The sequence below is a fragment of the Rattus norvegicus genome, chromosome 7 (assembly GCF_036323735.1).
Source record: "Rattus norvegicus strain BN/NHsdMcwi chromosome 7, GRCr8, whole genome shotgun sequence".
NCBI classification, from domain to species: Eukaryota; Metazoa; Chordata; class Mammalia; order Rodentia; family Muridae; genus Rattus; species Rattus norvegicus.
The window spans coordinates 83,981,876-83,992,863 of NC_086025.1; the positions used below are offsets into that span (position 1 = coordinate 83,981,876).

Below are 10,988 nucleotides of genomic sequence, written 5' to 3' on the forward strand. Positions count from 1 at the left end.
AATTCCCGTGAATCCTCTTCACATTTGGATTTAAAGGGGCCAACTAAATGGGAGCAATGGTCAAAATGTAAAGTATTCCGGGGTGGGGGTGGGGGTGTTACTTTAAAAGGAATGCAATGCCGATTCTTCACAGATAACTAGCTTATTTAAATTTTATATTGTTGTGTCACTCAGTGTAACTGGTTTTTCTGTGAGCACCTGGTAGATGGAATGGCAGAAGACTGATAAATCACAACCCTAATCCCAGTAAGACCTGGGTGCCGAGCTGAGGAGATGGTGCTCAGCGGGTCACAGTGTTTGTAATCTAAACATGATTTCACATAAAAACCCTATGTACCTATAAAGCCAAAGCTTTGAGGGACACAGATAGTAGGATTTCTGCAGGCCATTAACTAAACTATGGGATCAATGAGAGACCCTTTACCAACGGTATAAGATAGAATGAGATTGACTTCTAACACACATCTGTGCACACCCATAACCCACAAATAGCTATACAACACTCTCTCTCTCTCTCTCTCTCTCTCTCTCTCTCTCTCTCTCTCTCTCTCTCTCTCTCTCCCTCCCTCTCTCTCTCTCTCTCTCTCTCTCTCTCTCTCTCACACACACACACACACACCCACACACCAGTAAATATTAAAAATAATTCAGAAGTCAACATTTTACTGGAAATGAGAAGATCCAAATATGTTGTAGGCAACTCCTCATAGGACACATCTACATCTGTCTACCTCTCACTACTACTGTCCTACATGAAGATTTAAAAAAACAAAAACAAAAAAGAGTACATGGGATTGGGGATTTAGCTCAGTGGTAGAGCGCTTGCCTAGCAAGCACAAGGCCCTGGGTTCAGTCCCCAGCTCTGAAAAAAAGAAAAAAAAAAGAAAAAAAAAAGAGTACATGTGTGTTGCACGAGGAAATACAGGCTGGGGAAGAGCTCAGTGTGGTTCTTGCCTAATATGCACAAAGCCTGCGTTGGATACTCAGAACTGACAAAGAAAATAAAAACACAGGGAAAAATGAAAAAGGGAGGAAAGAGCAGGGGACTTCAGCAAACAGAGTTTAATCTCTGAATGGATAGAATATCTTTACTCCAAAACGCTTGTTTGTGGCACTTTTACCAGCTGAGAAGCACTAGGAACCAACAAGAAACGATAGTTCAGAACTCACAAAAGTCTGTGATTTACCACAAAAATCTCACACATGTGCTGAAGGGATGCCTCAGCATTTAACAACACATCCTGCTCTTGTCAAAGAGCTGAGTATTGTTCCCAGACTGATGTCAGGTATATCAGCTCAAGTAAGTTTTGCCCCTCCTCTGCCCTCAGGCAACTGCATGGACATGCTCATTCCCGCCCCCCGACACACACACACACACACACACACACACACACACACGCACACCACCACCACCACCACCACCACACAATATATACCACCCATACACACTACACACACCACACACATAAACATATATACACCAAACACATATTCATGCCATGCACAGCATATCACACATACAACATACCCCCATACACACACTATATGCCACACATACACACTACACACACCACACACATATAAACATATATATGTATATATATATATATATATATATATATATATATATACCAAACACACATTCACACCACACACAGCATACCACACAGACCACATCCCACACACACACATACACACACCACCCAGAAACTCATACACACAGAGTAAATTAAAATTTAAAAAATAAAGTATTCTGAATATTCTAAATAAACATAATTAATATTGACAGTACTCGGCTCAATGTAGGCAGAAGGTAAAGGCATAATTATACAGCCTTGGAGAACACAGCAGGGTGAGCGCACCCCCTTAACAGTAGTCCTCATGGGCATACCAACTGGAGAAAGCATCCCTCACATCTTCCATCAGATTATAAATTCTTAAAACAAAAGCCTGTGAGTGAAAAGACATAAAAGAAATCAAATGCATGCATGAAGCATCCCTTAATCTGGGAATAACATTGTATTTATAATTGAGTAAGGCAAAATTTGTCCTGTACCCACTCTGTCAAAACTAGTTTCTGTAGCAAAAGAATCAGTGAAAATGAATTACAGTAATTAAAAAGGAGACAAATCAACACATTTAATTTTCTTTTCAGTGATTTCAATTATTAGCCTAGTAAATTCCGACAGGGCAGCATCATACTGTATGGATTAGATAACAGATAATCTCAAAGAGATCACAAATGCCTGCCCATCTAAAATGATTCAGCATGCGGATCGAATAGCTCATGAGCTGTTAGGCTTCTCTCCAACTCTTTTCTCCTTGGAGTAAATGCAATTTCCCTTTGAGGAAGCTATATACTGAAGTAGTTATGAGACCAGGCTTCTGGAGCCTGCCTCTCGTGGTTTACATCCGATTGACCCTAGTTATGCAACTCTCTGCTCATGGGCATGGTGCTTTAATCCCTCTATACCTGTTTCCTCTTTTCTTCTAATGGATATAATGGTAGTGTCTACTTCAAGGGTTTTTATGAAGATGAGTTGGTTAATGCACATAAAGAACCCAGGGACACATCAGCCCAGAAGGAGCCCTTAATAAATGCTAGCTATTATTAAATGCAAATCTAAATCTGGGGGAGGAAAGCTGTGTGCAATATTTATTATGTAAACTGAAAGATGATGAAAGAAGAATAGATCAACTTAAAAATACTGACAGCCTGAAGGCTGCGTTGGCCATTCAATAAAAACCAAGCAAGGTTGAGGGCCTGGAAATGTATACGTTTGTTAAGATTTGAAGTCACGGGATGAATAAGAAGTCAAGATATGCTAGGTCTAATGGTTCTCAGAACAAAGAAAATCAGAAAGTGAAATGATATTGCGTTGTCTCTCCACACGCCCCTACAGTTGGGGCATTCGCTGTGGGTCTGTGCCTTCCACAGCTGCAAACTTGCTATAATTACAATGACCCAAAGAATGAAAAGCACCCAATAATCTTCCTGCTTGATACAGTGAGCAGAGCAGGCCATTTGGAAGATAAAACTTTTATGAACAGTTGAATGAGTCTAAATTTGATTGGATGCACTGATAATTATTGGATTTATTTTTTATCCTAAACATTCTGCCTTGAGAGAAACACTGATATTCTAGAAAAGGTTACACAGTCTTTCCATGATAACAAACAAGCCAAAAACCAAAGAGGGATGGACTTTTATCATTCCACTCTCAAGTTAACACAGCCAAATGGAGATTTAACTGCCATGCAGGTAAATGGATTAGTGGGGATGGTCAAACTTCTCCTCCTTGGGGGGCTACATTATCCAGCTTAGCCATCTCCACTGATGAAAATAAACTGGCAAATGCCATAGCTTTGCTTTGCTTTATGGCCTTGGGGTGAGCATATGTTTTATTTTGCACACTTTATTACTTGTTAAGAAGATACAGCCCTAAAATAAGTCTGGATTCATACACCAAACGTTCTGTACTCCATAGACAGTCTGAATTGATTATAGTCTCATTCACCAGTTTTTTTTCTAAGTTGCAATAGTTCTCAACTCAGAAAAACAAAGGAACAGAACCTGCTAAGATCTACAACTTCCCTTCTAGTCCAGATCAAAGGAAACTGCAAGGCAAAAAATAAATATTTGGAAATAAAATTCAGGACAAGTCAAAATAAACCACAATGAGATTAATGTTCCCGGGTGTCTTATTTTTGTTTAGCTTTGTTTTGTTTTTCCTTTACTTTTTGAATCAAGACTTTAATTCCTGTGTTTAGCTGAATAAACTATATGTTAAGGACATATAGAGCTCCTATCGTTAAATGTGTTGAACGTATAAAAACAATGGATAGTTTCCTATCATTAAAATCTGTTCTTCCTGTTTCTAACATTACGTATTGTACAACTGCAATTAAAAATATTTATGAAACAGAAATGTAACACTCCTGGCTCAAACAGAAGAGAGTCCCTGGTAAGTTAAGAAAGGCTCCTTCTAGTACTCAGAAGGAATCCAGTAGCTGCTTTCATAGAGTCCTGAGTAATGCAGAACAGCAGAAAAGATCTGCTAATATGGAAAGGTTTGTGTGCATCGTGAGCTTTTATCAGCTTGGGATAGTGTAAACACTTTCCCGTGGGAAGCACAACTTGACAGGACTCCTAATTTTATAACCTGATCTGAGAGCTAAAAGCTCCCCCATAAAGATGATGCAAACGCCCTAATGCACAGCACATTAAGCCCTAATGAAACAGCAGAGTCGGGTTGTTAATGCAGGCCTCCATTCAGAGAAGGTTTAAATATAAGCATAATAAAGCAGGTTAAAAAGAAAGAGGCTGTAATTACTTTTTAAAGAACTCAATCTCTTGTCCTATTATTGGTCTGCTTGCAAGCCTCAAAGACTGAATACAGATAGTAAAAATGGCATGAGGCTTGCCAATCAGGCCATATCCATTATTCTGAAATCTATAAGAAAAAACCCTGATAAAACACAGAGAGGGGATGAAACATTAGGGAAACAGGATCCTTATCAAATCAAGTGGCTCAGAGCTAATCATTTTCTTTTTTTTGCATTTTGTTTTTTTGTGTTTTGGTGTTGTTTGGATTCCATTATTCTTAGCTTGGATTGGGCGGGGAGTCATTTTTAATTTTTGTTTTTCATTAAACAGATGATCTCTTTTCTGTTCTCCAGGCTGTGCATATGACTGGAAGATGAACAGAGAAGGACCGTATGAATTCCTCAAGTGCAAAACAAGACAATTGTGGTTCTAGGGTCATTGGCCATCACCTAGCCTTGGTTCTTTATCTATAGGACAAGTTGTTTGGAATACCATTTACACAAATGTGATTTATGTCGTATAATAACTGTGCTATTGAATTTTCAAATGTTTATAATGTAGTTATAAAAATCTAAGACGCTGTTTAAATCACTCCATCTTCCAAACTAGCTATCTTATATTTGCAGTCAAGTGAGTTCGATTAATATAAAAACCATCCGTGTCAAACCAAACTATAGATCAAAGGCACAGAGTTCTCTGAGGTCTTTCCTGTGCTCCTTTATCTTGGTCTAAAGTGTCATAAATCTATCATTACCTGACTGCTGTGAATGTTCCCTAAAAACCAGTTTAATTGAAAAAGATTAATGAATAGTTCATCCATTTTTGCAATTGACTTAACTACTGTAGCTCAGTAAATGATTCCTGAAATTGTTCATAATACTGGCATCTAGAAAAATATTTTATTAGTATATACACAAGCCAGTAACTCATAAAATTCAGTATTTACTTGTATGCCTGGATGGGTAGATGGATGGATGGATGGATGGATGGATGGATGGATGGATGGATGGATGGATGGATGGACAGTTATGCATATTTCTTAAAGAATTCTGCATTAAAGAAATTCTGTAGTCAGTATTTTATCTCACAGCTTTTAGTCAAAACAGATAAAGTGCCCAAAGAAAGAACTAGTTAAAGAACATTTGTGAAGCATCAATCTGGGATGGTAAAAAGCAATTTTAACCATGCTTTTGGTGCTGAGTATACGTAGAAAGAGTAGCTGTTTGTTTTGTGGTTCAATGTGGAAACTAATAAGTTACTCAGACATGTATTCTGCATCAATATTAACTATGTATGCGTCATATGTTCAAACTCATCATTGGTCAACAATATTCTTGGTGTTTTCTTCACAGAAAAATGAAGTTAACTTTCTGTTGATTTGGCCCTAAACCCATCCACTTCCTTGAGAGAATCACCCACTTTTCCCCAGGGGTTGGTTTTACTCTACATGTTACGGAATTTATTCATTCAACTGAAGAGGGAAATAAAATAATTCTAAACAAGATCGCCATCCTGCCTGTGATTACCGATCACTTTTCTTCTTTGGTGCATGCATAGTTGGGATTTAGTACACAGCACCGTTATGATCAGCTGTTTTATTTCCAAATTCAGATAGCTCACACATCTGTTTCATTTCTAAAATCACTGCCCAGGAAAAGTGTTCCACCCAAACATAAACTTTACTATAAATAACTAAGAACCTAACAAATAACTATTTGGGGGAAATGGAAGTGTGTTTAAAAATCTGAATTCTTCCAAACCCTAGGCCTTAGTAATCTTTTTAGAGCCTTCCTGACAGGCGGGATCAGCTTCCCTCAGAAGTCGTCCCCAGAGTGAACAAACTGAAACTGCCGGAAATCCAGGTATTAACATCATATTACTTGCTAATTATAAAACACCGTTTCGCATACTGACATTATGCACTTCCAACCCTTTTATCTAAAACACGTATTTGCTTTCCAAATCAGAGCTTGACAGCAGAGTGTATCTGACATAAGACAGGGAAATGATCCTTAATAAGACAGGAGTTCAAAAGCATGCAGCTTTTATGCATAATAACTATGTTGCCTTAATTCACTGCTCCACAGAAATAACTCTATTTGTAGAAATTCACTGAGAAGATGGAAATTTTAAAGATGAAACTGGCTTATTAAGTTTTGTCCACATCCCCTTTCTAATGGTGATGCCCATTCTGATCCTGAATGCACTTAGAATTTTCTATCCTGATCCTCTATACAAATATTACAAAATATTTTACATCTGTCCTCTGTAACCTAACTTTCTGTGCATTTCTTATCTTATCTGACATCATTCAGAAGAAAATTGTAGGAATGAGGTACCATGGCTAGGAAGATGACAAAAATGACTGTCAAGGGACTTCCTGGGCTAAATAAGTGCTATGGGAACTCATTAGTTCTATGGTACATCTAATAGTTCATAAATAAGTTTAATAGTAATTATCACGTTTTGTGTTCTCCCTCTCCTAATAATACAATAACAATTTATATGATGTAACAAAAACTTAATACTTTTTGCTAAACTGGCCGTGAGTTTCAACTATGCTAAAATCACAAAAATTAAAATTAAACATTGAATTTTTATATGCACTCCAATGTTTTATTAAATTAAATTATTACGCTTTAGTATTTTTTTCATGTCATTTTTGCTTTCAACTGAGGGCAGAAAAGTAGATAAAATAGTGTATGGGTTTCAATAAATGTGTAAACATTTCATAAATTATTGCCCTTTTCCTTAAACGTCCAAAGGGGTGCTTTATTGGTTTGCATAGAAGTCATTCAGGGCCCCTTACTACTTACGTTCTCGTTGAAATTTTTAGTCAATGTAAAATGTTATTTTCAATTTTCACTTGTAATGATTTTGACATTTCAGGAATATATGTGTGTGTGTGTGTGTGTGTGTGTGTGTGTGTGTGTGTGTGTGTGTCTGTCACAGTTGATATTACTTAACTCCAATTAGACTAAGTATAAAACCAAATACTAATTTAAGGTACAAAAAAAAAAAGAAGCCTAATAGAACTAGAGCAAGGCAATGAATGATCGCCATGGGCAGTCACAGATCACTACCATCGCTGCAAGGCTGAAATGATCTAACTACCATGAAGTAGAACAAGAAACAGTAACCTTAGCTAATTCCATGCACAGACTCTCCCAACTCTACTGGAAATTTTGTACTCCCCCCAACACCCACAATGGGAAGTTAAACTCTGGATAGACATTTGAGTTGAGTAGCGATGATATTCATGCATCTTTTCAATGGGGTCTTAAAGCTATGTGTCTGTCCTTGGGCGTTTACTCTAAGCATGAAACTAGGAATCCACATCTCATCACTAATCACTATTCTCTCTTCCTAGAAATCACAAGAAAAGACACGAACCTGTACATCATAGGTCCCATTTAGTAGCGCAGGCCGTGAAGAGCTGATATCCTGCAGCACGCCAGAAAGCACAGAACGGTTGACCTTCTGGAAGTCTTTGGAATGGCTGAACTGCACCATGTTATGAAGGGCCAAGATTTTGCTGTCCAGCTCAGCATCCTGCCTGGTGCGATTATGCAGTCCTAAGTGATACTTTCGGAAGTGCTTAATCAGATCTGTGGGGTCATTGCCATAGTAACCGTATCCACAGATATTGCATTTAAAGTCCTGAAGCTCTGGAGACAGAGGTGCCGGGTCTGGGTTGTCACTCACCAGTAAGTCACTTTTGGGTTTACTCAGTCTGACACCCCCATCTGAAGGCACTTGTGGGTTTTTTGAGGCCACGGAAACTGGACTCAAACCTTGACAATTGGCTTGACCACTCTGCACTGGCCCTGTTTCCTCAGTGGCCTTTGGTGACATTTTATGATCTTCCTTTGTCTCCAGTGAATCCCCTGATGGGGTGCAGGCCATATCTTGAGGGTCATCTGCCTCTGCTCTTTGAGGAGACTTCAAGGGCTCGCAGACTCCCCCAGCAGCTGGAGATGAGAAAGCCAACATATTTCTGTCTGTTACCTCATCATGTGGGAAGGAGGCAAGGTTCCCTCCCTTACTGGGGCTTTCATAATTGAAGCCAGCCTTCTCACTCAGGCCTGAGATTTGCAAGTCCTTCTTACTGCTCGAAGACGGCTCTTGGCCATGCGTGCTGTGTTCCTCCTTCGTGTTCAATTCTGCAACATCACTCTGATCTGTATTTTCTGACATCTGATCTGCAGAAAATTCTTTGTTCTTCCCAGATGCCTTGCTCTCTGTAGCTGTTGGCTCCAGGGTTTGACCCTCGCCTTCACTAGCAACGTTTCTCAGAGGGGGGTTCTTTTTCCGGACCATATCTGTTAACACATAGGGAAAATGAAGGTACACGGTTATTGGAAGATTACACACAGGTAGCCCAGTCTAGGATATTTGACAGGCTATTCAAAGTCTCCCAAGGTACACAATAAAATAGTTCCTCTAGGGAGTGGAAAAAGTAGCTTCAGATAGGAAAAGAAAAAGGGACAAACAGACAAAAGCAAATCATTGATATTTGGAACTGTTTAACACAAAGGCCAGCTGGTATATTCTTTTAAGATAGGCTATGAATATCAAAAGACTCAGAGCCATACTTTTATTCATTCCCACCCATGTTATTTTCCATTAATTGTCCTTATTTTCAATTATGGTCAATGATAAGCACACATATTTATACATGTTATCGAATGTATGCTGTTTATAGAACAGACATGTACGCACTGAACTTTACAAAACATATCAAATGTGTACTCCCATGAAAATGTATGTACGTGTACATATCATTTCTAAGTTGCATTTTTATGGAATGCAGTTTCAATGAAACAAATTCAAGTCAAAAACGAAACAGACGGCTATGTTAGGAACTGAGTGAAAACTGCCCACTTACTAGCAGGAAAGAGGATAATGAACATTCCTGATCTGCCCTAGCAAGACGTACTTTAAAACCTAAAAGTACCATCCTGGAAGTTGAGAGTAGGACCTGATGTGTGTTACAGCAACAAGCGAGGTTTCACCGGGACTCTGTGGAAATAGACTAAGCCTGTGTGTTCTCTCCTACAGAACAGTATGGAAGTTGATACAGGTCACTGTCATTCTGAGGCAGAAATGACAAGGTCTTGGCAATTTCTGGTGATTTTCTTCCCACGCCAGCTCTACTGTCCCTTCCTTAGGCCTTAGTAACATCAGTAGCTAAAATCAAGCTTAGACCCAAGTGATAAAAGTGAGCAGAACTATAATAATATTGAGAAATATTCTCCCACAAATCAAAGGCCATATTAACAAAGGCCAGTTGAGAATGGGGCCCTATGGTCTTTGTTCTTTAAGCTCTAGGCTGAAAAACATCAAGTGTTGCCTAAGTGATCACTCAAAATGTCTCTCTGAAATTTCTGCATGCTAATTTCTAATAAAACAAGCTTTATTATTAGCAGGCTCTGCTGCGAGGCCCAGTTTAGTAAAGTAAGTTATACTAAAACCACCAATGTGCTGGAAAATCCAAATTAATAGCAGGGCTTGGCTGTTTTCTCTGCAATTCCTCCATGGGCTGCAGAACCATACTAGCTTGAAAGGCCTGGGTGGATCATTGCTTCTGAACAACGCTAGTCACTCAAAATTGTTGCGATATGAATCAATGAACAAGAAAATGTTCTAATGTGTAAGCAATCCTCGATGAGGTGATACTTCATTTCAGTAAGTATTGTCGAGGACAGTACGACAGCAGTTTTAAAACTACAATGTTCTCCTTATACACGAATAATATCATTCATCAAATATCCACATAAGCTCCCTCATGGAATAACAAAACCAGGATAAAAGAGTAAAGATTCAAGACAAAGGGTTAGTCGGGGGCACATTGACCTGTGGGAAGGAATAAGGAATATGTTCATGAGTCCATGAAAGTCTCAAATAAAAGAAGCTAAAAACCTTCTTTGTAATTTGAGTTACAGGTTAACTACGTTGTAGTAATGTTCAAATTTTAATGTTGCTTTTGTTGACACGGTCTAAGGATGCCTGTATCTGTCAGATGCCTGTCTGTCAGATGAGGCTCTGGTAGCCTTGGGAAGGCATGTGAAAGACTCCAAGGCAATTTTAGTGCTAGCTATCCAAGGGGGAAACTAAGGAAAAATATAAATCTAAAATATTAGTCATTATTTAAACTATAAATGTAAGCAAAAGTCATGCTATCATAAACCAAGTGTAGTGGCATGTGCTTGTGGTCCTAGCAATTTGAGATGTTGAAAGAGGATCAGTTGAGCCCAGGAGTTCTGAAGTAAACTGTAGAATTCAGTGAGGGGTGTGTGTGTGTGTGTGTGTGTGTGTGTGTGTGTGTGTGTGTGTGTGTGTGTTTATAAATTTACAAGCACAGGGTAAGTATTTAAACCTTTATATGAGTGTATATACATATCTGTGCACTTATATTTAAACTTGACCTAGAAGACAGGATGCTCTAGTTCATAGTATTGAGTGTTCCTACACATAAAATGATTTTGGTTTGGGACAAGCTTCTTGCCTCTCTTTATAAAATTCTGAACTTTTTTGTACATTTCACTTGTCTCATCCCTTTTCACTACAGTTTGGTCCTTCTTTGGTCAAGTGGTTAAAAACCCGAACACTTGCATGCCAACTTTTCTCCTTAGCATACCTACATTCTAACAAGGAGCAA

General features: G+C 38.7%; 1 protein-coding gene across 9 annotated transcripts in view; it reads right to left on the reverse strand.

Moving 5' to 3' along the window:
* Positions 1–10,988, reverse strand: part of Trps1 (transcriptional repressor GATA binding 1) — a 226,489-nt gene that overhangs the window by 175,755 nt on the left and 39,746 nt on the right. For all 9 annotated transcript variants that reach the window (XM_039078765.2, XM_039078762.2, XM_063263244.1 and 6 more), the window contains one exon: positions 7,721–8,649. In XM_039078765.2, coding sequence (XP_038934693.1) covers positions 7,721–8,647 — 927 coding nt within the window. In that variant the 5' untranslated portion in view covers positions 8,648–8,649. The remainder of the gene's footprint in view (positions 1–7,720; positions 8,650–10,988) is intronic.